Source organism: Panthera tigris, chromosome E3 (genome assembly GCF_018350195.1).
Source record: "Panthera tigris isolate Pti1 chromosome E3, P.tigris_Pti1_mat1.1, whole genome shotgun sequence".
In the NCBI taxonomy this organism is placed as follows: Eukaryota; Metazoa; Chordata; class Mammalia; order Carnivora; family Felidae; genus Panthera; species Panthera tigris.
In genome coordinates this window covers 24,474,224-24,501,891 of record NC_056675.1, presented here as the reverse complement: position 1 = coordinate 24,501,891, position 27,668 = coordinate 24,474,224, and the positions used below count along the sequence as shown (strand labels likewise).

At 39.4% G+C, this 27,668-nt stretch overlaps 1 protein-coding gene across 9 annotated transcripts in view; it reads left to right on the top strand.

Annotated features, from left to right (window-relative positions):
• The window catches only part of LOC102957398 (phospholipid-transporting ATPase ABCA3-like), a 182,212-nt gene that overhangs the window by 81,627 nt on the left and 72,917 nt on the right, over nt 1-27,668 (top strand). For all 9 annotated transcript variants that reach the window (XR_006212428.1, XM_042971606.1, XM_042971605.1 and 6 more), the window contains 4 exons: nt 8,346-8,500; nt 8,973-9,128; nt 9,487-9,697; nt 27,284-27,434. Coding sequence is in view for 8 of the 9 variants with exons in the window: in XM_042971606.1 (XP_042827540.1) it covers nt 8,346-8,500; nt 8,973-9,128; nt 9,487-9,697; nt 27,284-27,434 (673 nt within the window). In the remaining variant the exon portion in view is untranslated. The remainder of the gene's footprint in view (nt 1-8,345; nt 8,501-8,972; nt 9,129-9,486; nt 9,698-27,283; nt 27,435-27,668) is intronic.

Below are 27,668 nucleotides of genomic sequence, written 5' to 3'. Positions count from 1 at the left end.
CATTTTAGACCTGAGGACACCTTTAGATTGAGAATGAGGGGATGGAGAACTATTAATCATGCTACTGGAAGCCAAAAGAAAGCTGGAGTATCCATACTTATATCAGACAAAGTAGACTTTAAATTACAGGCTGTAACAAGAGATGAAGAAGGGCATTGTATAATAATTGCAGGGTCTATCCATCAGGAAGAGCTAACAATTATAAATGTCTATGCACAAAATACGGGAGCCCCCAAATATATAAAACAATTACTCATAAACATAAGCAACCTTCTTGATAAGAATGTGGTAATTGCAGAGGACTTTCACACTCCACTTACAGAAATGGATAGATCATCTAGACACACAGTCAATAAAGAAACAAGGGCCCTGAATGATACATTGGATCAGATGGACCTGACACATATATTTAGAACTCTGCATCCCAAAGCAACAGAATATACTTTCTTCTCGAGTGCATATGGAACATTCTCCAAGATAGATCATATACTGGGTCACAAAACAGCCCTTCATAAGTATACAAGAATTGAAATTATACCATGCATACTTTCAGACCACAATGCTATGAAGCTTGAAATCAACCACAGGAAAAAGTCTGGAAAACCTCCAAAAGCATGGAGGTTAAAGAACACCCTACTAGAGAATGAGTGGGTCTACCAGGCAATTAGAGAAGAAATTAAAAAATATATGGAAACAAACGAAAATGAAAATACAACAATCCAAACGCTTTGGGATGCAGCGAAGGCAGTCCTGAGAGGAAAATACATTGCAATCCAGGCTTATCTCAAGAAACAAGAAAAATCCCAAATACAAAATCTAAAGCACACCTAAAGGAAATAGAAGCAGAACAGCAAAGGCAGCCTAAACCCAGCAGAAGAAGAGAAATAATAAAGATGAGAGCAGAAATAAACAATATAGAATTTAAAAAACTGTAGAGCAGATCAATGAAACCAAGACTTGGTTTTTTGAAAAAAATAAACAAAATTGACAAACCTCTAGCCAGGCTTCTCAAAAAGAAAAGGGAGATGACTCAAATAGATAAAATCATGAATGAAAATGGAATTATTACAACCAATCCCTCAGAAATACAAGCAATTATCAGGGAATACTGGGAAAAATTATATGCCAACAAATTGGACAACCTGGAAGAAATGGACAAATTCCTAAACACCCACATGCTTCCATAACTCAAGCAGGAGGAAATAGAAAGCTTGAACAGACCCATAACCAGCGAAGAAATTGAATCGGTTATAAAAAATCTCCCAACAAATCAGAGTCCAGGACCAGATGGCTTCGCAGGGGAGTTCTACCAGACGTTGAAAGTAGAGATAATACCTATCCTTCTCAAGCTGTTCCAAGAAATAGAAAGGGAAGGAAAACTTCCAGACTCATTCTATGAAGCCAGTATTACTTTGATTCCTAAACCAGACAGAGACCCAGTAAAAAAAGAGAACTACAGGCCAAAATCCCTGATGAATATGGATGCAAAAATTCTCAATAAGATACTAGCAAATCGAATTCAACAGCATATAAAAAGAAATATTCACCATGATCAAGTGGGATTCATTCCTGGGATGCAGGGCTGGTTCAACATTCGCAAATCAATCAACGTGATACATCACATTAATAAAAGAAAAGATAAGAACCATATGATCCTGTCAATCGATGCAGAAAGGCCTTTGACAAAATTCAGCACCCTTTCTTAATAAAAACCCTTGAGAAAGTCGGGATAGAAGGAACATACTTAAAGATCATAAAAGCCATTTATGAAAAGCCCACAGCTAACATCATCCTCAGTGGGGAAAAACTGAGAGCTTTTTCCCTGAGATCAGGAATACGACAGGGATGCCCACTCTCACCACTGTTGTTTAACATAGTGTTGGAAGTTCTAGCATCAGCAATCAGACAACAAAAGGAAATCAAAGCATCAAAATTGGCAAAGACGAAGTCAAGCTTTCACTTTTTGCAGATGACATGATACTATACATGGAAAACCCGATAGACTCCACCAAAACTCTGCTAGAACTGATACATGAATTCAGCAAAGTTGCAGGATACAAAATCAATGTACAGAAGTCAGTTGCATTCTTATACACTAACAATGAAGCAACAGAAAGACAAATAAAGAAACTGATCCCACTCACAATTGCACCAAGAAGTATAAAATACCTAGGAATAAATCTAACCAAAGATGTAAAAGATCTGTATGCTGAAAACTATGGAAAGCTTATGAAGATAATTGAAGAAGATATAAAGAAATGGAAAGACATTCCCTGCTCATGCATTGGAGGAATAAATATTGTCAAAATGTCAATACTACCCAAAGCTATCTACACATTCAATGCAATCCCAATCAAAATTGCACCAGCATTCTTCTCGAAACTAGAACAAGCAATCCTAAAATTCATATGGAACCACAAAAGGCTCCGAATAGCCAAAGTAATTTTGAAGAAGACGACCAAAGCAGGAAGCATCACAATCCCAGACTTTAGCCTCTACTACAAAGCTGTAATCATCAAGACAGCATGGTATTGGCACAAAAACAGACACATAGACCAATGGAATAGAATAGAAACCCCAGAACTAGACCCACAAACGTATGGCCAACTCATCTTTGACAAAGCAGGAAAGAACATCCAATGGAAAAAAGACAGTCTCTTTAACAAATGGTGCTGGGAGAACTGGACAGCAACATGCAGAAGGTTGAATCTAGACCACTTTCTCACACCATTCACAAAAATAAACTCAAAATGGATGAAGCTCCTGAATGTGAGACAGGAAACCATCAAAACCCTAGAGGAGAAAGCAGGAAAAGACCTCTCTGACCTCAGCCATAGCAACCTCTTACTCGACACATCCCCAAAGGCAAGGCAATTAAAAGCAAAAATGAATTACTGAGACCTTATGAAGATAAAAAGCTTCTGCACAGCAAAGGAAACAACCAACAAAACTAAAAGGCAACCAACGAAATGGGAAAAGATATTTGCAAATGACATATCGGACAAAGGGCTAGTATCCAAAATCTATAAAGAGCTCACCAAACTCCACACCCGAAAAACAAATAACCCAGTGAAGAAATGGGCAGAAAACATGAATAGACACTTCTCTAAAGACATCCGGCCAACAGGCACATGAAAAGATGCTCAACGTCGCTCCTCATCAGGGAAATACAAATCAAAACCACACTCAGATACCACCTCACGCCAGTCAGAGTGGCCAAAATGAACAAATCAGGAGACTATAGATGCTGGAGAGGATGTGGAGAAACGGGAACCCTCTTGTACTGTTGGTGGGAATGCAAACTGGTGCCGCCACTCTGGAAAACAGTGTGGAGGTTCCTCAGAAAATTAAAAATAGACCTACCCTATGACCCAGCAATAGTGCTACTAGGAATTTACCCAAGGGATACAGGAGTACTGGTGCATAGGGGCACTTGTACCCCAATGTTTATAGCAGCACTCTCAGCAATAGCCAAATTATGGAAAGAGCCTAAATGTCCATCAACTGATGAATGGATAAAGAAATTGTGGTTTATATACACAATGGAGTACTACATGGCAATGAGAAAGAACGAAATATGGCCCTTTGTAGCAACGTCGATGGAACTGGAGAGTGTGATGCTAAGTGAAATAAGCCATACAGAGAAAGACAGATATCATATGTTTTCACTCTTATGTGGATCCTGAGAAATTTAACAGAAACCCATGGGGGAGGGGAAGGAAAAAAAAAAAAAAGAGGTTAGAGTGGGAGAGAGCCAAAGCATAAGAGACTCTTAAAAAGTGAGAACAAACTGAGGGTTGATGGGGGGTGGGAGGGAGGGGAGGATGGGTGATGGGTATTGAGGAGGGCACCTTTTGGGATGAGCACTGGGTGTTGTATGGAAACCAATCTGACAATAAATTTCATATAATGGGAAAAAAATGCAACTGAATTCTGTACATTGATTTTGTATCCTGCGACTTTGCTGAATTCATGTATCAGTTCTAGTAGACTTTTGGTGGTCTATCAGGTTTTCCACATATAATATCATGTCATCTGCAAAAAGTGAAAGTTTTACATCACCTTTGCCAATTTTGATGCCTTTGATTTCCTTTTGTTGTCGGATTGCTGATGCTAGCACTTCCAATACTATGTCAAACAACAGCGGTAAGAGTGGACATCCCTGTTGTGTCCCTGATCTCAGGGGAAAAGCTCTCAGTTTTTCCCCACTGAGGATGATATTAGCTGCGGGCTTTTCATAAACGGCTTTTATGATCTTTAAGTATGTTCCTTCTATCCCGACTTTCTCGAGGGTTTTTATTAAGAAAGGATGCTGAATTTTGTCAAATGCTTTTTCTGCATCGATTGACAGGATCATATGGTTCTTTTCTTTTCTTTTATTGATGTGATGTATCACATTGAATGAGCCCTGCAGCCCAGGAATGAATCCCACTTGATCATGGTGAATAATTCTTTTTATATGCTGTTGAATTTGATTTGCTAGTGTCTTATTGAGAATTTTTGCATCCAGAATCATCAGGGATATTGGCCTGTAGTTCTCTTTTCTTGCTAGGTCTGTCTGGTTTAGGAATCAAAGTAATTCTGGCTTCATCGAATAAGTCTGGAAGTTTTCCTTCCCTTTCTATTTTTTGGAAAAACTTGAAAAGGATAGGTATTATCTCTGCTAGATGTCAGGTAGAATTCCCCTGGGAAGCCATCTTGTCCTGTACTCTTTTTTGTTGGGAGATTTTTGATGACTGATTCAATTTCTTCACTGGTTGTGGGTCTGTTCAAGTTTTCTATTTCTTCCTGTTTGAGTTTTGGAAGTGTGTGGGTGCTTAGGAATTTGTCCATTTCTTCCAGGTTGTCCAGTTTGTTGGCATATAATTTTTCCTAGTATTCCCTGATAATTGCTTGTATCTCTGAGGGATTGGTTGTACTAATTCCATTTTCACTCCTGATTTTATCTATTTGGGTCATCTCCCTTTGCTTTTTGAGAAGCCAGGCTAGAGGTTTATCAATTTTGTTTATTTTTTCAAAAAACCAACTCTTGGTTTCATTGATCTGCTCTACAGGTTTTTTTTAGATTCTATATTCTCTATTTCTGCTCTGATCTTTATTATTTCTCTTCTTCTGCTGGGTTTGGGGTATCTTTGCTGTTCTGCTTCTATTTCCTTTAGGTGTGCTTTAGATTTTGTATTTGGGATTTTTCTTGTTTCTTGAGATAGGCCTGGATTGCAATGTATTTTCCTCTCAGGACTGCCTTTGCAGCATCCCAAAGCGTTTGGATTGTTGTATTTTCATTTTCATTCGTTTCCATATATTTTTTAATTTCTTCTCTAATTGCCTGGTTGACCCACTCATTTCTTTAGTAGGGTGTTCTTTAACCTCCATGCTTTTGGAGGTTTTCCAGACTTTTTCCTGTGGTTGACTTGAAGTTTCATAGCATTGTGGTCTGAAAGTGTGCATAGTATGATGTCAAGTCTTTTATACTTATGAAGAACTGTTTTGTGACCCAGTATGTGATCTATCTTGGAGAAGGTTCCATGTGCATTTGAGAAGAAAGTATATTTTGTTGCTTTGGGATGCAGGGTTCTAAATATATGTGTCAAGTCCGTCTGATCCAATGTATCATTCAGGGCCCTTGTTTCTTTATTGATCCTGTGTCTAGATGATCTGTCCCTTGCTCTAAGTGGAATATTAAAGTCCCCTGCAATTACCACATTTTTATCAATAATGTTGTTTTTGTTTGTGATGAATTGTTTTATATATTTGGGGGCTCCCATATTTGGCGCATAGACATTTATAATTGCTAGCTCTTCCTGATGGATAGACTCTGTAATTATTATATAATGCCCTTCTTCATCTCTTGTTACAGCCTTTAATTTAAAGTCTAGTTTGTCTGGTGTAAGTATGTCTACTCCAGCTTTCTTTTGACTTCCAGTAGCATGATAGTTCTCCATCCCCTCACTTTCAATCTGAAGGTGTCCTCAGGTCTAAAATGAGTCTCTTGTAGACAGCAAATAGATGGGTGTTGTTTTTTTATCCATTCTGATACCCTATGTGTTTTGGTTGGCGCATTTAGTCCATTTATATTCAGTGTTATTACTGAAAGATATGGGTTTAGCGTCATTGTGATGTCTGTAGGTTTCATGCTTGTAGTGATGTCTCTGGTACTTTGTGGTCCTTGCAACATTTCACTCACAGAATCCCCCTTAGGATCTCTTGTAGGGCTGGTTTAGTGATGATGAGTTCCTTCAGTTTTTGTTTGTTTGGGAAGACCTTTATGTCTCCTTCTATTCTGAACGACAGACTTGCTGGGTTAAGGATTCTTGGCTGCATATTTTTTTTTCTGTTCATCACATTGAATATTTCCTGCCATTCCTTTCTGGCCTGCCACGTTTCAGTAGATAGGTCTGTCACTATTCTTATCGGTCTCCCTTTATATTTTAGGGCCTGTTTCTCCCTACCTGCTCTCAGAATTTTCTCTTTGTCCTTGTATTTTGCCAGTTTCACTATGATATGTCGTGCAGAAGTTTGATCCAAGTTAACGTCTGAAGGGAGTTCTCTGTGCCTCTTGGATTTCAATGCCTTTTTCTTTTCCCAGATGAGTGAAGTTCTCAGCTATGATTTCTTCAAGTACACCTTCATCACCTTTTCCTCTCTCTTCCTCCCCTGGAATCCCAATTATGCATATGCCATTGCATTTGATTGTATCACTTAATTCTCTAATTCTCCTCTCCTGCTCCTGGATTTTTTTTTTATCTCTCTTTTTCTCAGCTTCCTCTTTTTCCATAATTTTATCTTCTAATTCACCTATTCTCTCCTCTGCCTCTTCAATCTGAGCTGTGGTCGCCTCCATTTTATTTGGCACCTCATTTATAGCATTTTTTAGCTCCTCCTGAGTATTTCTTAGTTCCTTGATCCCTGTAGCAATAGATTCTCTGGTGTCCTCTATACTTTTTTCAAGCCCAGCAATTAATTTTATGACTATTATTCTAAATTCTTGTTCCGTTATATTGCTTAAATCGTTTTTTTTTATTTTTTTTAACGTTTATTTATTTTTGAGACAGAGAGAGACAGAGCATGAACAGGGGAGGGGCAGAGAGAGAGGGAGACACAGAATCTGAAACAGGCTCCAGGCTCTGAGCTGTCAGCACAGAGCCCGACACGGGGCTCGAACTCACGGACCACGAGATCGTGACCTGAGCTGAAGTCGGCCGCTTAACCAACTGAGCCACCCAGGCGCCCCTGCTTAAATCGTTTTTGATCAGTTCGTTAGCTGTCACTACTTCCTGGAGTTTCTTTTGAGGAAAGTTCTTCCGTTCATCATTTTGGATAGTCCCTGGGTGGCACGGAACTGCAGGGCACTTTCCCTGTGCTGTCTGGAGTAACTTGTGTTGGTGGACGGGGCCACAGTCAGACCCGATGTCTGTCCCCAGCCCACCACTGGGGCTACAGTCAGACTGGTGTGTACCTTATCTTCCCCTCTCTGAGGGGCGGGACTCACTGTGTAGTGGTGTGGCCCCTGTCTGGGCTACTTGCACACTGCGAGGCTTGTGGTGCTGCTTTGATGGGATCTGGTATATTAGCAGGGGTGGCCCGCAAGGTGCACGGGGGGTGGGAGGGGCAGGCTTAGCTTGCTTTGCCATCAGTGGTCTCCTGAGGGATGGGCCCTGCAGCACTGGAAGGGAGGCTGACCTGTTGGAGGGATGGAGCCACAGAAGCACAGCATTGGTTGTTTGCGCAATGCAAGCAAGTTCGGTGATGGGAACTGGTTCCCTTTGGGATTTTGGCTGGGGAATGGGAAAGGAATATGGCACTGGCCATCGCCTTTGTTCCCCACTGAGCTGAGCTTTTTCTTCTGGGGCTCAGCAACTCTCCCTCCCAGTGCCCTCTCGCCCTCCCCGCTCTCTGAGAGCAGAGCTGTTGACTTAGAATAGTCCAGATGTTAAGTCCCACTGGCTGTCAGAACTCACGCAGTCTGACCCTCCGCTTATGCAAGCCAGACTTCAGGGGCTCTGCCTTGCCAGGAGGGCTGCCCCTCCACTACCCCGGCTCCCTCCCGCCAGTCCATGTAGCACGCACTGCCTCTCCACCCTTCCTACCCTCTTCTGTGGACCTCTCTTATCTATGCTTGGCTCCAGAGAATCCATTATGCTAGTCTTCTGGTGGTTTTCTGGGTTATTTAGGCAGATATGGTCTAAGCAGTCTAAGTGATCAGCAGGACTCGGTGAGCCCAGTGTCCTCCTGTGCCATCATCTTCCAGTCTCCATATGTAGATTTCAAATTTAAGGTATTAAAGAACAGTTTGTTACGTCCCTCATGAAAGCTAAGGTTTTGTTATGTCTTCTACTTGATCCTAGGTCTCTATCCTGCTACCAGTGGAGAGGCCTATGTTAACGGATATGACACCTCAAAGCAGATGGTCCAGATCAGGAAAAGCTTGGGCTTGTGTCCCCAACAGAACTTGTTGTTTGATTACTTGACCGTCTCAGAACACCTTTATTTTTATTGTTTGGTAAGCCAAAAATATGTTCCTTTTTCCCATTCTATTGGTGTACTTCAGGCACATTACCAATTATCCATATCCTTATTCTTAGAAAGTTCAAAAACTTATTTTTGATGAATTCTCCTTTAAACTTTTTTTTTTAACGTTTATATATTTTTGAGACAGAGAGAGACAGAGCATGAATGGAGGAGGGTCAGAGAGAGAGGGAGACACAGAATCTGAAACAGGCTCCAGGCTCTGAGCTGTCAGCACAGAGCCTGACGCGGGGCTTGAACTCACGGACCGCGAGATCAGGACCTGAGCCGAAGTCGGACGCTTAACCGACTGAGCCACCCAGGTGCCCCCGATGAATTCTCCTTTAAACATAAAGTCAGACAAAGGGAAAAAGACACTATACAGATGATATAAGAGAACAGCTTGTGTAAGGTGTTTCTAAGGATAAAGTTGGAAGCACCATATAAAGTCTCGCTTCTCTTTCTAGGTAAAAGGAATACCTCGAAAGACACGTCTTGTGGAAATTGATCATATGTTGTCTACTTTTAACCTGCTAGATAAGCATAATGCATTTTCATTTTCACTGAGTGGAGGAATGAAGCGCAGACTCTCTGTGATCATAGCACTTATAGGGGGCTCCCAGGTAAAAACAACAACAACGACAAAAAACACATATAAACAAAAAATGGATCCACACTGAAGCTGGTCTAAAAAAATCAGCCAACAGAAACCTGAGAGCTGATACAGATCTAAGACTGTTAAAGGAACTTTACATATGAAATCCCATATGGAATTCATATTGTCAACCTTGTAACCAAACTGTGTCAGGTTTGGAATTATTCTAGCATTCGTAATTCAGTTTTAGTCTAAACTTGTTATCTTAGCTTAATTGGACAAGTGACTGAAAAAGCAACACCAGAATAAACCCCATAACTGGTAAGACCCTAGTGACACTAGTACATAATATTTAATGGTTATGGAATTCTTCTTCTGGTCTTTAGGTTGTGATACTTGATGAGCCAACATCTGGAATGGACCCAGTCTCAAGGAGGGCCACCTGGGATGTCCTTCAGCAGTATAAAGAGGATCATACCATCTTATTGACCACCCACTACATGGATGAAGCTGACATCTTGGGTGACCGCATAGCCATCATGGTCAAAGGATCCCTGCGGTGCTGTGGCTCTTCAGTTTTCCTGAAAAAAATATATGGTCTCTTTCCCTTTGATTATTCTTTGGATATTGATATGTTAATATTCTTCAAACATAATCTTCATGGATATTGATTTCTTTGTAATATTATACTATAATTTCCCTAGTTTTTTGTCTATCACCCCAAAACTTCTATTTCCTTTGTCCTTTTATTTGGAACTCTACAGTGAGCTCTTTGAAGTAATGGTCATAGTTTACATATTGTTAATATGGAAGTAGAGTTGACATACAGTGTCATATTATTTTCAGGTTTCACCATAGGGATTCAGTATTTTTATACATGACAAAATGATCCCCTTAAGTCTAGTTACCATCTGTAATCATACAAAGTTATTATAATATTATTGAATGTATTCTCTATGCGGTATATTATATCCTCATTACCTATTTATTTGGTAACCAGAAGTTTATTCCTCTTAATCCCCTTCACCTATTTGCTTGGCCTCCAACCCCTTCTACTTCTGGTAACTGACAGTTTCTTTTTTTTTTTTTTTTAATTTTTTTAAATATTTCTTTCTTTCTTTTTTTTTTCAATATATGAAATTTATTGTCAAATTGGTTTCCATACAACACCCAGTGCTCATGCCAAAAGGTGCCCTCCTCAATACCCATCACCCACCCTGCCCTCCCTCCCACCCCCCATCAACCCTCAGTTTGTTCCCAGTTTTTAAGAGTCTCTTATGCTTTGGCTCTCTCCCACTCTACCCTCTTTTTTTTTTCCTTCCCCTCCCCCATGGGTTTCTGTTACGTTTCTCATGATCCACATAAGAGTGAAAACATATGGTATCTGTCTTTCTCTGTATGGCTTATTTCACTTAGCATCACACTCTCCAGTTCCATCGACGTTGCTACAAAGGGCCATATTTCGTTCTTTCTCATTGCCACGTAGGACTCCATTGTGTATATAAACCACAATTTCTTTATCCGTTCATCAGTTGATGGACATTTAGGCTCTTTCCATAATTTGGCTATTGCTGGGAGTGCTGCTATAAACATTGGGGTACAAGTGCCCCTATGCACCAGTACTCCTGTATCCCTTGGGTAAATTCCTAGCAGTGCTATTGCTGGGTCATAGGGTAGGTCTATTTTTAATTTTCCGAGGAACCTCCACACTGGTTTCCTGAGTGGCGGCACCACTTTGCATTCCCACCAACAGTGCAAGAGGGTTCCCGTTTCTCCACATCCTCTCCAGCATCTATAGTCTCCTGATTTGTTCATTTTGGCCACTCTGACTGGCGTGAGGTGGTATCTGAGTGTGGTTTTGATTTGTATTTCCCTGATGAGGAGCGACGTTGAGCATCTTTTCATGTGCCTATTGGCCATCCGGATGTCTTCTTTAGAGAAGTGTCTATTCACATTTTCTGCCCATTTCTTCACTGGGTTATTTGTTTTTCGGGTGTGGAGTTTGGTGAGCTCTTTATAGATTTTGGATACTAGCCCTTTGTCCGATATGTCATTTGCAAATATCTTTTCCCATTTCGTTGGTTGCCTTTTAGTTTTGTTGGTTGTTTCCTTTGCTGTGCAGAAGCTTTTTATCTTCATAAGGTCCCAGTAATTCATTTTTGCTTTTAATTGCCTTGCCTTTGGGGATGTGTCGAGTAAGAGGTTGCTATGGCTGAGGTCAGAGAGGTCTTTTCCTGCTTTCTCCTCTAGGGTTTTGATGGTTTCCTGTCTCACATTCAGGAGCTTCATCCATTTTGAGTTTATTTTTGTGAATGGTGTGAGAAAGTGGTCTAGATTCAACCTTCTGCATGTTGCTATCCAGTTCTCCCAGCACCATTTGTTAAAGAGACTGTCTTTTTTCCATTGGATGTTCTTTCCTGCTTTGTCAAAGATGAGTTGGCCATACGTTTGTGGGTCTAGTTCTGGGGTTTCTATTCTATTCCATTGGTCTATGTGTCTGTTTTTGTGCCAATACCATGCTGTCTTGATGATTACAGCTTTGTAGTAGAGGCTAAAGTCTGGGATTGTGATGCTTCCTGCTTTGGTCGTCTTCTTCAAAATTACTTTGGCTATTCGGAGCCTTTTGTGGTTCCATATGAATTTTAGGATTGCTTGTTCTAGTTTCGAGAAGAATGCTGGTGCAATTTTGATTGGGATTGCATTGAATGTGTAGATAGCTTTGGGTAGTATTGACATTTTGACAATATTTATTCCTCCAATGCATGAGCAGGGAATGTCTTTCCATTTCTTTATATCTTCTTCAATTACCTTCATAAGCTTTCTATAGTTTTCAGCATACAGATCTTTTACATCTTTGGTTAGGTTTAATCCTAGGTATATTATGCTTCTTGGTGCAATTGTGAATGGGATCAGTTTCTTCATTTGTCTTTCTGTTGCTTCATTGTTAGTGTATAAGAATGCAACTGACTTCTGTACATTGATTTTGTATCCTGCAACTTTGCTGAATTCATGTATCCGTTCTAGCAGAGTTTTGGTGGAGTCTATCGGGTTTTCCATGTATAGTATCATGTCATCTGCAAAAAGTGAAAGCTTGACTTCTTTGCCAATTTTGATGCTTTGATTTCCTTTTGTTGTCTGATTGCTGATGCTAGAACTTCCAACACTATGTTAAACAACAGTGGTGAGAGTGGGCATCCCTGTCGTATTCTTGATCTCAGGGAAAAAGCTCTCAGTTTTTCCCCACTGAGGATGATGTTAGCTGTGGGCTTTTCATAAATGGCTTTTATGATCTTTAAGTATGTTCCTTCTATCCCGACTTTCTCAAGGTTTTTATTAAGAAAGGGTGCTGAATTTTGTCAAAGGCCTTTCTGCATCGATTGACAGGATCATATGGTTCTTAACTTTTCTTTTATTAATGTGATGTATCACGTTGATTGATTTGCGAATGTTGAACCAGCCCTGCATCCCAGGAATGAATCCCACTTGATCATGGTGAATATTTCTTTTTATATGCTGTTGAATTCGATTTGCTAGTATCTTATTGAGAATTTTTGCATCCATATTCATCAGGGATTTTGGCCTGTAGTTCTCTTTTTTTACTGGGTCTCTGTCTGGTTTAGGAATCAAAGTAATACTGGCTTCATAGAATGAGTCTGGAAGTTTTCCTTCCCTTTCTATTTCTTGGAGCAGCTTGAGAAGGATAGGTATTATCTCTACTTTCAACGTCTGGTAGAACTCCCCTGCGAAGCCATCTGGTCCTGGACTCTGATTTGTTGGGAGATTTTTTATAACCGATTCAATTTCTTCGCTGGTTATGGGTCTGTTCAAGCTTTCTATTTCCTCCTGATTGAGTTTTGGAAGCATGTGGGTGTTTAGGAATTTGTCCATTTCTTCCAGGTTGTCCAATTTGTTGGCATATAATTTTTCCCAGTATTCCCTGATAATTGCTTGTATTTCTGAGGGATTGGTTGTAATCATTCCATTTTCATTCATGATTTTATCTATTTGAGTCATCTCCCTTTTCTTTTTGAGAAGCCTGGCTAGAGGTTTGTCAATTTTGTTTATTTTTTTCAAAAAACCAAGTCTTGGTTTCATTGATCTGCTCTACAGTTTTTTAGATTCTATATTGTTTATTTCTGCTCTCATCTTTATTATTTCTCTTCTTCTGCTGGGTTTAGGCTGCCTTTGCTGCTCTGTTTCTATTTCCTTTAGGTGTGCTGTTAGATTTTGTATTTAGGATTTTTCTTGTTTCTTGAGATAGGCCTGGATTGCAATGTATTTTCCTCTCAGGACTGCCTTCGCTGCATCCCAAAGCGTTTGGATTGTTGTATTTTCATTTTCGTTTGTTTCCATATATTTTTTAATTTCTTCTCTAATTGCCTGGTTGACCCACTCATTCTTTAGTAGGGTGTTCTTTAACCTCCATGCTTTTGGAGGTTTTCCAGACTTTTTCCTGTGGTTGATTTCAAGCTTCATAGCATTGTGGTCTGAAAGTATGCATGGTATAATTTCAATTCTTGTATACTTATGAAGGGCTGTCTTGGAGAATGTTCCATGTGCACTCGAGAAGAAAGTATATTCTGTTGCTTTGGGATGCAGAGTTCTAAATATATGTGTCAGGTCCATCTGATCCAATGTATCATTCAGGGCCCTTGTTTCTTTATTGACCGTGTGTCTAGATGATCTATCCATTTCTGTAAGTGGAATGTTAAAGTCCCTTGCAGTTACCATATTCTTATCAGTAAGGTTGCTTATGTTTATGAGTAATTGTTTTATATATTTGGGGGCTCCCGTATTTTGTGCATAGACATTTATAATTGTTAGCTCTTCCTGATGGATAGACCCTGCAATTATTATACAATGCCCTTCTTCATCTCTTGTTACAGCCTGTAATTTAAAGTCTACTTTGTCTGATATAAGTATGGATACTCCAGCTTTCTTTTGGCTTCAAGTAGCATGATTAATAGTTCTCCATCCCCTCACTCTCAATCTGAAGGCATCAGGTCTAAAATGTCTCTTGTAGACAGCAAATAGATGGGTCTTGTTTTTTTATCCATTCTGATACCCTATGTCTTTTGGTTGGCGCATTTCGTCCATTTACATTCAGTGTTATTATAGAAATAGACAGGTTTAGAGGCGTTGTGATGTCTGTATGTTTTATGCTTGTAGCGATGTCTCTGGTATTTTGTCTCACAGGATCCCCCTTAGGATCTCTTGTAGGGCTGGTTTAGTGGTGACAAATTCCTTCAGTTTTTGTTTGTTTGGGAAGACCTTTATCTCTCCTTCTATTCTAAATGACAGACTTGCTGTATAAAGGATTCTCGGCTGCATATTTTTTCTGTTCATCACATTGAAGATCTGCCAATCCTTTCTGGCCTGCCAAGTTTCAGAAGAGAGATTGGTCACGAGTCTTATAGGTCTCCCTGTATATGTTAGGGCACGTTTATCCCTTGCTGCTTTCAGAATTTTCTCTTTATCCTTGTATTTTGCCAGTTTCACTATGATATGTCATGCAGAAGATCGATTCAAGTTACGTCTGAAGGGAGTTCTCTGTGCCTCTTGGATTTCAATGCCTTTTTCCTTCCCCAGTTCAGGGAAGTTGTCAGCTATTATTTCTTCACGTACAACTTCAGCACCTTTCCCTCTCTCTTCCTCCTCTGGGATACCAATTATGCGTATATTATTTCTTTTTAGTGCATCACTTAGTTCTCTACTTTTCCCCTCATACTCCTGGATTTTTTTAACTCTCTTTTTCTCAGCTTCCTCTTTTTCCATAATTTTTTCTTGTAGTTCACCTATTCTCTCCTCTGCCTCTTCAATCCGAGCCATGGTCGTTTCCATTTTATTTTGCATCTCGTTTATAGCATTTTTCATCTCCTCCTGACTATTCCTTAGTCCCTTGATCTTTGTAGCAATAGATTCTCTGCTGTCCTCTATACTATTTTCAAGCCCAGCGATTAATTTTATGACTTTTATTCTAAATTCACTTTTCTGTTATATTATTTAAATCCTTTTTGATCAGTTCATTAGCTGTTGTTATTTCCTGGAGATTCTTTTGAGGTGAATTCTTCCGTTTGGTCATTTTGGATAGTCCCTGGAGTGGTGCAGAACTGCAGGGCACTTCCCCTGTGCTGTGGTGTATAACTGGAGTTGGTGGGTGGGACCACAGTCAGACCTGATGTCTGCCCCAGCCCACTGCTGGGGCCACAGTCAGACTGGTGTGTGCCTTCTCTTCCCCTCTCCTAGGGGCAGGATTCACTGTGGGGTGGCATGGCCGTCTGGGCTACTTGCACACTGCCAGGCTTTTGGTGCTGGGAATCTGGCGTATTAGCTGGGGTGGGTAGGCAAGGTGCAGAGGGGCAGGAAGGGTAGGCTTAGCTCACTTCTCCTTCGGTGATCCGCTTCAGGAGGGCCCTGTGGCAGCGGGAGGGAGTCAGACCCGCTGCCAGAGGGATGGCTCTGCAGAAGCACAGCGCTGGGTGTTTGCATGGTGCAAGCAAGTTCTCTGGCAAGAACTGGTTCCCTTTGGGATTTTGGCTGGGGGATGGGCGAGGGAGATGGCGCTGGCGAGCGCCTTTGTTCCGCGCCAAACTGAGCTCTGTCATCCTGGGGCTCAGCAACTCTCCCTCCCGTTGTCCTCCATCCTTCCCGCTTTCCGAGCAGAGCTGTTAACTTATGACCTCCCAGATGGTAAGTCCCGCTTGCTGTCGGAACACACTCCATCTGGCCCCTCCGCTTTTGCAATCCAGACTCAGGGGCTCTGCTTGGCCGGTGGGCTGCCCCTCCGCCCGGCTCCCTCCCGCCAGTCCGTACAGCGTGCACTGCCTCTCTGCCCTTCCTACCCTCTTCTGCGGGCCTCTCGTCTGCACTTGGCTCCAGAGACTCCATTCTGCTAGTCTTCTGGTGGTTTTCTGGGTTATTTAGGCAGGTGTAGGTGGAATCCAAGTGATCAGCAGGACACGCGGTGAGCCCAGCATACTCCTACGCTGCTATCTTCCCTAGAATCCCCAAATATTTATTTATTTCTGAGACAGAGAGAGACAGAGCATGAGTGAAGGAGGGGCAGAGAGAGAGGGACACAGAATCCGAAGCAGGCTCCAGGCTCTGAGCTGTCAGCACAGAGCCTGACGTGGAGCTCGAACTCATCACGAGATCATTACCTGAGCCCAAGTCAGAAGCTCAACTGACTGAGCCACCCAGGCGCCCCCTGACAGTTTCTTTCTTATATTTATGAGTCTCTCCTGGTTTTGTTGTGTCTATTTGTTTTGTTTTGTAGATTTTAAATGCAAGGGAAATTATTTGTATTTTCTTTGATTTATTTCACTTAGCATGACACTCTCTAGGTCTATCCATGTTGTCAAAAATAGCAAGATTTCACTTTTTTAATGAGATTTATTGTCAAATTGGTTTCCATACAACACCCATTGCTCATCCCAACAGGTGCCCTCCTCAGTGTCCCTCACCCACTTTCCCCTTCCCCATCAACCCTCAGTTTGTTCTCAGTTTTTAAGAGTCTCTTCTGGTTTGGCTCCTTCCCTCTCTAGCTTTTTTTAGCCTTTTTTTATGGCTAAGTTATATTCCATTGTATATATTTACCACATCTTCTTGATCTGTTCATCAATGGATGGATACTTGGGTTGCTTCCATATCTTGGCTATGATAAATAATGCTGCAGGAAACATGGGGGTACATATATCTTTTTGAATTAGTGTTTTTGTGTTCTGTGGGTAAATAACCAGTAGTGGAATTACTGGATCATATAATAGTTCTATTTTTAATTTTTTGAGGAACCTCCATACTGTTTTCCACAGTGGCAGCACCAGTTTCCATTCCCACTAACACATTCTTTTTTTGCCACATCCTCACCGTCACCTGTTGTTTCTTGAGTTACTGATTTTAGCCAGTCTGACAGGCATGTGGTGATTCTCCTTGTGGTTTTGATTTACATTTCCCTGATGATAAGTGATGTTGAGCATCTTTTCATGTGTCCGTTGGCCATCTGTATGTCTTCTTTGGAGAAATGTCTGTTTTTTAATTGGATTATTTGTTTTTTAATTGGATTATTTGTTTTTTGGAGTTGAGTTGCATAATTTATATATATATAAACTATATATATACATATGTATATATACATATATATACGTACATATACATAGGTATATATCATGGATATTAACCCCTTATTGGTTATCATTTGCAAATAACTTCTCCCAATCAATGTGCTGTGTTTTTGTTTTGTTGATGGTTTCCTTCCCTGTGCAAAAGCTTGTTTGGGTGTAATCTCAATAATTTAATTTTGCTTTTGTTTTCCTTGTCAGAGACCTGTCTAGAAAAATGTTTCTACAGTCAATGTCAGATTACTGCCTGTATTTTCTTCTAGAAATTTTTGGTTTGCAAACATTTTCCTTTATTCTGTATGTAGCCTTTCCATTTTGTTGATTGTTTCCTTTGCTTCTCAGAATCTTTTTAGTTTGGTGTAGTCAAACTACTCTATCTTTTATTTTGTTTCCTGTGCTTTTGACTTCATATCCAAAAAAAATCATTGCCAAGACCTATGTCAAGAGGCTTTTAACTCAGTGTTCTCTTGTAGGAGTGGATCTTTTTTTTATGTATTCAGTTACTCTGTCTTTTGATTGGAGAGTTTAATCAGTTTTTATTTAACACAGATTTTAATAAGGAAGTACTATTGTTAATCTTGTCCCATTTGCCTTGAAGTTCTTATGTCCTTCTTTTCATCTCTTGCTGTCTTCATTTCCTTTTTACTAATTTTTGTATTGATATGTTTTGATTTCTTTCTTTTTCTTTTGTGTAATTTCTAGGCATATTTTCTTTGTGGTTATCATGGGACATACATAAAACATAACAGTATATTATAAGCTGATAACAACTTAACCTCCATTGCATATAAAAAACTGTTTTCTTTACTCCCCTCATAAAACTTTAGTTATTGATATCAGATTTATATCTATTTGTGTTGTGTATTGTGTATCTTATTATTTAGTTATACTTTTTAGTTATAGTGTTTAATGCTTTTATCTTTTAACTTTTATAGTAGAATTAAAAGTAATTTAGGGGTGCCTGGGTGGGTCAGTCAGTTAAGCATCCAACTTCGGCTCTGGTCATGATCTCACGATTCGTGAGTTTGAGCCCCACATTGGGCTCTGTGCTGATAGCTCAGTGCCTGGAGCCTGCTTCTGATTCTGTGTCTCCCTCCCCTCAGCTTCACCCCTGCTCACACTCTGTCTCTCTCTCAAAATAAAGAAAGATTAAAAACAAGTTTCTTTAAGTAATTTACCCACCACCATTACAATATAAATTATTCTGTATTTGTCTGTATATTTAACACTACCTGTGAGATTTATACTTTCATATGACTTTGTATTACTGTTTACCATCCTTTCTTTCCTTTTCTTTAAATCATCCTTTCTTTTCAATTTGAATAACTCCCTTTAGCTTTTCTTATAATGCAGATATAGTGGTAGTAAACTCTCTTAGCTTTTGTTTGTCTAGTAAAATCTTTCTCCTTCATTTTTGAAAGACACTTTGCCATGTATAGTATTCTTGGTAATTTTTTCTTTCAGTACTTTGAATATATCTCATCATTCCCTTCTAGCCATCTTTTCAGGTTTCTGCTGAAAAATCAGCTAATAGTCTTATGTGTGTTCCCTTGTATGTGACAACTTGCTTTTCAAAACCCTCTCTTTGTCTTTGACTTTTTACTATTGGATTATAATGTGTTTTATTGTAGATATCTTTGGATTCATCTAGTATAGATCTTTTGCATTTGTGACCCGGAATGTCCATTTCTTTTCCTTGGTTCAGAAGTTTTCGGCCATTATTTCTTTGAATAAACTTTCTAACTCGCCCCCACTTTCTCCCCATATGGGACTCTTATATTGCATTTATTGCTCTACTTAGTGATATTCCATAAGTCTCTTGGGCTTTATTTACTCTTTTTCATTCTTTTTTGTTTTCTTTTGTTCCTCTGAGTGAAATTATTCACTTGACTAATTAATTCACTTGACCAATTAATGACTTGACTTTGAGGTCACCCATCCTTTTGTCCACTTTATGTAGTCCACTTTTGAACCTGTCTAATGAATTTTTCAATTTAGTTACTGTATTCTTCAGCTCTGCAACTTCTTTTTGGTACTTCTTTTTTTTTTTAATTTACATCCAAATTAGTTAGCATATAGTGAAACAATGATTTCAGGAGTAGATTCCTTAATGCCCCTTACCCATTTAGCCCATCCCCCCCTCCCACAACCCCTCCAGTAGCCCTCTGTTTGTTCTTCATATTTAAAAGTCTCTTATGTTTTGTCCCCCTCCCTGTTTATATATTGTTTTTGCTTCCCTTCCCTTATGTTCATCTGTTCTTTGTCTTAAAGTCCTCATATGAGTGAAGCCATATGATATTTGTCTTTCTCTGACTAATTTTGCTTAGCATAATACCCTCTAGTTCCATCCACATAGTTGCAATTGGCAAGATTTCATTCTTTTTGATTGCCAAGTAATACTCCATTGTGTGTGTGTGTGTGTGTGTGTGTGTGTGTGTGTGTGTGTGTATGTGTATGCACACACCACATCTTCTTTATCCATTCATCCATGATGGACATTTGGGTTCTTTCCATACTTTGGCTATTGTTGATAGTGCTGCCATAAGCATGGGGGTGCATGTGTCCCTTCGACACAGCACACCTCTATCCCGTGGATAAATGCCTAGTAGTGTAATTGCTGGGTCGTAGGGTAGTTCTATTTTTAGTTTTTGAGGAACCTCCATACTGTTTTCCAGAGTGGCTGCACCAGCTTGCATTCCCACCAACAATGCAAAAGAGATCCTCTTTCTCTGCATCCTCACCAACATCTGTTGTTGCCTGAATTGTTAACGTTAACAATTCTAACAGGTCTGAGGTGGTATCTCATGGTGGTTTTGATTTATATTTCCCTGATGATGAGTGATGTTGAGCATTTTTTCATGTGTCGGTTGGCCATCTGGATGTCTTTTTGGAGAAGTGTCTATTCATGTCTTTTGCCCATTTTGTCACTGGATTATTTGTTTTTTGGGTGTTGAGTTTGATAAGTTCTTTGTAGATTTTGGATACTAACCCTTTATCTGATATGTCACTTGCAAATATCTTCTCCCATTCTGTCAGTTGCCTTTTAGTTTTGCTGATTGTTTCCTTCGCTGTGCAGAATATTTTATTTTGATGAGGTCCCAGTAGTTCATTTTTGCTTTTGTTTCCCTTGCCTCTGGAGACGTGTTGAGTAAGAAGTTGCTGTGGCCAAGATCAAAGAGGTTTTTGCCTGATTTTTCCTCAAGGATTTTGATGGCTTCCTGTCTTACATTTAGGTCTTTCATGCATGTTGAGTTTATTTTTGTGTCTGGTGTAAGAAAGTGGTCCAGGTTCATTCTTCTGCATGTCACTGTCCAGTTTTCCCAGCACCACTTGTTGAAGACACTGTCTTTATTCCATTGGATATTCTTTCCTGCTTCGTCAAAGATTAGTTAGCCATACATTTGTGGGTCCATTTCTGGGTTCTCTATTCTGTTCCATTTATCTGAGTGTCTATTTTGTGCCAGTACCTTACTGTCTTGATGATTACAGCTTTGTAGTATAGCTTGAAGTCTGGGATTGTGATGCCTCCTGCTTTGGTTTTCTTTTTCAAGATCACTTTGACTATTCAGGGTCTTTTCTGGTTCCAAATAAATTTTAGGATTATTTGTTCTAGCTCTGTGAAGAATGCTGGTGTTACTTTGATAGGGATTACATTGAATATGTAGATTGCTTTGGGTAGTATTGACATTTAGCAATATTTGTTCTTCCTATCCAGAAACATGGAATATTTTTCCATTTTTTTGTGTCTTCTTCAATTTCTTTCATAAGCTTTCTATAGTTTTCAGGGTATAGTTCTTTTCACCTCTTTGGTTAGATTTATTCCTAGGTATTTTATGGTTTTTTGTACAACTGTGAATGGGATCGATTCCTTGATATCTCTGTCGCTTCATTGTTGGTGTATAAGAATGCAATCAATTTCTGTGTGTTGATATCCTGCAACCTTGCTGAATTCATGGATCATTTCTAGCAGTTTTTTGGTGGAATCTTTTGGGTTTTCCATAGAGAGTATCATGTCATCTGTGAAGAGTGTAAGTTTGATCTCCTCCTGGCCAATTTGGATGCCTTTTATTTCTTTGTGTTGTCTGATTGCAGAGGCTAAGACTTCTGATACTATGTTGAATAACAGTGGTGAGAGTGGACATCCCTGTCTTGTTCCTGACCTTAGGGGGAAAGTTCTCAGTTTTTCCCCATTGAGGATGATATTAGCATTGGGTCATTCATATATAGCTTTTATGATCTCGAGGTATGCTCCTTTTATCCCTACTTTCTTGAGGGCTTTTATCAAGAAAGAATGCTGTATTTTGTCAAATGCTTTCTCTGCATCTATTGAGAGGATCATATGGTTCTTGTCCTTTCTTTTATTGATGTGATCAATCACGTTAATTGTTTTGTGGATATTGAACCAGCCCTACATCCCAGTTATAAATCCCACTTGGTCGTGGTGAATAATTTTTTTAATGTATTGTTGGATCTGGTTGGCTAATGTCTTGTTGAGGATTTTTGTGTCCATGTTCATCTGGGAAGCTGGTCTATAGTTCTCCTTTTTAGTGGGGGTCTCTGTCTGGTTTTGGAATCAGGGTAATGCTGCCTTCATAGAAAGAGTTTGGAAGTTTTCCTTCATTCTATTTTTTGGAACAGCTTCAAGAGAATAGGTGTTAACTCTTCCTTAAATGTTTGGTAGAATTCCCTTGGAAAGCCATCTGGCCCTGGACTCATTTTTTGGCAGATTTTTGATTACTAATTCGATTTCCTTACTGGTTATGGGCCTGTTCAAATTTTCTATTTCTTCATGTTTCACTTTGGGTAGTGTATATGTTTCTAGGAATTTGTCCGTTTCTTCCAGATTGCCCGTTTTGTTGGCATATGATTGCTCATAATATTATCTTATTATTGTTTTTATTTCCGTTGTGTTGGTTGTGATCTCTCCTCCTTCATTTTGATTTTATTTATTTGGAGCCTTTCCTTTTTCTTTTGATCAAACTGGCTACTGGTTTATCAATTTTGTTAATTCTTTCAAAGAACCAGGTTCTGGTTTCATTGATATGTTCTACTGTGTTTTTAGTTTTGATAGCATTAATTTCTGCTCTAATCTTTATTATTTCCTGTCTTCTGCTGGTTTGGGGTTTTACTTGCTGTTCTTTTTCCAGATCCTTAAGGTGTAAGGTTAGGTTGTGTATCTGAGATCCCCTTTCTTCTTTAGAAAGGCCTGGATTGCTATATACTTTCCTCTTATGACCACCTTTGCTGCGTCCCAGAGGTTTTGGGTTGTGGTGTTATCATTTTCATTGACTTCTATATACTTTTTAATTTGCTCTTTAACAGCTTGGTTAGCCCATTCATTCTTTAGTAGGTGTTCTTCAGTCTCCAAGTATTTGTTACCTTTCCAAACTTTTTCTTGTGGTTGATTTTGAGTTTCGTAGCGTTGTGGTCTGAAAATATGCACAGTATGATCTCGATCTTTTTGTACTTACTTAGGGCTGATTTTTGTCCCAGTATATGGTCTATTCTGGAGAACATTCCATGTGCACTGGAGAAGAATGTATATTCTGCTGCTTCAAGATGAAATGTTCTGAATATATCTGTTAAGTTCATCTGGTCCAGTGTTTCATTCAAAGCCATTGTTTCCTTGTTGATTTTTTTATTAGATGATCTGTCCAATGCTCAGAGTGGGGTGTTGAAGTCTCCTACTATTATGGTATTACTATTGATGAGTTTCTTTATGTTTGTGATTAATTGATTTATATATTTGGGTGCTGTCACATTTTGCGCATAAATGTTTGCAATTGTTAGGTCTTCTTGGTGGATAGACCCCATGATTATGATATAATGCCCTTCTGGTTGTCTTGATACAGTCTTTATTTTAAAGTCTAGATTGTTTGATACAAGTATGGCTACTCCGGCTTTCTTTTGTTGACCATTAGCATGATAGATGGTTCTCCATCCCTTATTTTCAATCTGAAGGTGTCTTTAGGTCTAAAGTGGGTCTCTTGTAAACAGCATATGGATGGATCTTGTTTTCTTATCCATTCTGTTATCCTGTGTCTTTTGATTGGAGCCTTGAGTCCACTGACATTTAGAGTGAGTAATGAAAGATATGAATTTATTGCCATTATGATGCTTATAGAGTTGGAGTTTCTGATGGTGTTTTCTGGTCCTTTCTAATCTTTGTTGCTTTTGGTATTTATTTATTTTTATATGTATATTTTCGTCTTTTCTCCCCTCAGAGAGTCCCCCTTAAAATTTCTTGCAGGGCTGGTTTAGTGGTCACAAACTCCTTTAATTTTTGTTTGTCTGAGAAACTTTTCCTCTCTCTCCTTCTATTTTGAATGACAGCCTTGTTGGATAAAGAATTCTTGGCTGCATATTTTTCTGTTTCAGCACATTGAATATATCCTGCCACTCCTTTCTGGCCTGCCAAGTTTCTGTGGATAGGTCTGCCGCAAACCTGATCTGTCTACCCTTGTTGGTTAGGGACTTTTTTTTCCCTTGCTGCTTTCATGATTCTCTCCTTGTCTGAGTATTTTGATAATTTGACTATGATATGCCTTGTTGATGGTTGATTTTTGTTGAATCTAATGGGGGTTCTCTGTGCTTCCTGGATTTTGATGTCTGTGTCTTTCCCCAGGTTAGGAAAGTTTTCTGCTATGATTTGCTCACATAACCCTTCTACCCCTATTTCTCTCTCCTCTTCTGGGACCCCTATGATTCTGATTTTGTTCCTTTTTAATGAGTCACTGATTTCTCTAATTCTTAAATCATGCTCTTTTGCCTTAATCTCCCTCTTTTTTTTTTTCTGTTTCATTATTCTCTATAAGTTTGTCCTCTATATCACTGATTCTCTGTTCTGCCTCATCCATCCTTGCCGCCGCTGCATCCATCCATGGTTGCCGCTCAGTTATAGCATTTTTAATTTCATTCTGGATATTTTTTACTTGTTTTATCTCTGCAGAAAGGGATTCTAATCTATTTTTGACTCCAGCTAGTATTCTTATTATCGTAATTCTAAATCCGGGTTCAAACATCTTGCTTGTGTCTGTGTTGGTTAAATCCCTGGCTGTCGTTTCTTCGTGCTCTTTCTTTTGGGGTGAATTCCTTTGTTTTGTCATTTTGAAGGGAGAAAAGGAATTAATGAAGTAGAAAAATTGAAAATAAAAAATTAAAATTAAAAAAATATTAAAATTAAAAATTAAAAACACACACACACAAAAATAAAATAGATGATGCTAGATCCTTGGTGTGTTTTGGTCTGGGTGTTGAAAGTGGTTTGACAGATTAGAGAAAAAAAGGTCGGAGCAGAAAAAAAAGGAAATCATTTGAGAATTTGAAAAAAATACACTGAAGTAGACTAAAATGAGATAATGGGGGTAAAATAGAATTTGAAAAAATTTACAGAAAAGTAAAAAATATAGTAATAAAAAAGAAAAGTATTTTTAATAAAAATTAAAAATAAAAATGAATTTTTTCTCTTTCTGTATTCAAGAAAAAGAAGTGCAAAAGAGAAAAAGAAAAAAAAGAAAGAAAGAAAATTGAATAGATGAACCTGCTAACAGATTGAAGTAGGGCTGAAATTACTTTGTTTTCCCCTAGAAATCAGTCTCTGTAGTGCTTTATAGTCCATAAACTAAGCTGGTGGATAGACTTGTGTTCTTGAAGAGCAAAGTTGGCCCGGGCTCAGTGTAACAGCTCCGCTCTCCACTAGAAGGCACTGCAAGCCTACTGGGGTGGATTGTTGCAGTGCTCATAGGTGCGTATGCACATGCCTGGGAGTGGTGAAAATGGCACCACCCAGCTACCCAGTCTGTTCTCCCAGATCAGCAATCATGCACCCGTCCTCTATCTTCAGCTTTCATCCACTCCCTGCTTTTTCACTCTCTGTGACCAGGCCCCAGGCAGTACCTCTCTCCTGAGTTTTGTCTCAGATGCAGCTGTTTTCCCTGGCCCCTTACTTCTGAAGGACTGTGGCTTTGACCTGTTCTGCCCCTCTGCAGGAGGGTCTCACCAAGCAGTGGCCGAATGAGCAATGGCCGAATGTTGGCTGCACCTAGAAACACTTGCTGGACCCTGCTGCTGTCGGTGTCCCGAGACTGCGGCCAGGTGCCAGCCCGCCCCAGAAAAAGTTTGCAAGATAGTGTAGCAGCAGCATTTCAGGGATTATGGAAAATCACAACACACATCTGGCACCAGGCTTCACACTTAACGACCTTGTTCCAGCACCAGTGAATGTGACTGTTTTATGGGATCTGCTGGGACCAGGTGGCTTCAACAGTCTCTACCAAATGTCCTTCCAGCAGTGGAACCACTTTTCCCTGTGTGGCTCGAGAACTTCCTGGACCCCACTCTGTTCCTGGGGATTCGCCCTTCCCACCAGAGCACCACCAGGTATCAAGCTGAGGAGTTGCAGCCTTTGCACTCCCTTTGTTTACAGTGCTAATGGAATTTAAACCTTCTCCTTTCTCCTTTTTAGTTTAGTCCCTGTGGCTGTTTCCAATTTTCCACTTTCTCTCCAGCTGCTTTTGGGGAGGGGTACTTTTCCCATATTCTGCCCCCCTCCCCAGTCTCTGTCCTCTCTCCGCCCACAAAAGCAGTTCCCTACCCTCAGCAGCTTCTTGCTCCCCAAATTCACCTCTCTGTGCCATGTACCTGATGAATTCTGTAGTGCAGGTTATGCAGACTGTTGTGCTAATCCTCCAATCAGTTTCCTAGGTGTGTAGGATGGTTTAGTATTGGTCTGGCTGTATTTCATGAATGTGAGACACACAAAAAACTTCCATGCTGTTTCGCCATCTTGGCTCCTCCTCGGAGCCTCTTTTCGGTACTTCTTAAGCTTTCTGTTTCTTTGTTGAAATTCTCACTTTGTTCATGCATTGGTATCCTGACCTTGGTGAGCATCTTTATTATGTTATTTTAAATTCTCTGTCAGGTAAGTTATATAGATCCCCATCTAATAGAGCCATATTCTGGATATATATGTTTTCTTATTGGAAAACATTTCTGTGTCTGCTTCTCTTGATTTTTTCCATCCCATTTAGTGTTATATTTTCTAGTTTCCTTGCATGGTTTTTTCATTTTTATAATTAAATTTGTGAATAAAATAATAGTGGAGACTAAAGTAATTGATAATTATCCTCAGTAAATGGTATACCCTGGTCTATTAGGCCACTGTTATGGAAGACTGAGTTAATATAACCTGTATTTGAGCGAATATTGGGATGTATTACACCTTTGTTTAGATTCTCTTTATCACTGTCTTCAAGTGTGTTAGTAATAGGATCAGGATTTTGCTCTTAGCAGAGGATGGCATCTGTATATGAATGAGATCATGGGGATCTCTTGAAGCTATAATTCAGTTCCCAGCTTTTAGATCTGACAAATGCTCTTTGCTTTCCATTTCTAAACTATTTTCTTTACCTCAAAGGTTTTCTCTCTGTGCTGCTGCCCTCTTCCTACCCTTTAAAGGCCTATTGTAATAAAGGACTGATGTACCTCAGAAGTATTTTTCTTAGCTTTTTTGTCCTGTCCTGAGCTATCAGAGTACCACTGCAATGTTTTCACAAAGTTCTGAAGAGCTCTGAAGGCATTTTTGTTCATTTGTTTGTTTGTTTGTTTGTTTGTTTGTTTGTTTTTACTGCCTTACCCTTCCCCCAACCCCCAGCCGCACCTTTGAGAGCTTAGGGCAATGCAGGTAGTGGAGGTGGAGACTACTTTGGAAAGGTTTCTCAGATCTCTGAAGGAAAGGACTTGTATCTGATTAATTTACTCCCTTACATATAATAGGCACCAAATGTATATCTGTTTAATGAATATTAACCTTGTTTTCTCAGATTTTAGTGTCCGTAGAACAAGAGACTATGTAACAGAGATTTTTCCCTATCTCTGTTCTCTCAGTCCCTAAGAAAATTAATGAAATTACAAAAGAAGTATTTACTAGATTTCTTAGACTTGTAATCATATGATTAGAATGCCTTATATTCTACCTCACCCAAACCATGGAAAGCCAAGTGTGGTCTCACAAGAATATTGGAAATACAAAATTGTTTTATTCATTCTTCTAAATGGATTTTCTCAGGTGTGGGATACCACATGGTCATGGTGAAGGAGACTCACTGCAATGTTGAAGAAATCTTAAAATTTATTCAGTATCATATACCAGAAGCCACTTTGGAGAAGAATGTTAATAATGAAATATCTTTTCTTCTACCCAAAGAGTATACACACAGGTATGAGTCCAAAGAATGTAAAATGATTGATGTTTAGATAACCGGATGTTATTATTGCTTTTTCTGGTTTCTTTGGGCATAGCAAATAGAGTTTATTTAACAAACCAAAACTCCAGTCATTGCTATCACTTGCACTGAAAGGAAGGATTCTGCTTTTGGCTATAGATTCCTGGTTTTAATTGGTTATAATGGATGGTATTGGTAGAGTAAAACTTGTCTGGTGAGTGAAGTGAA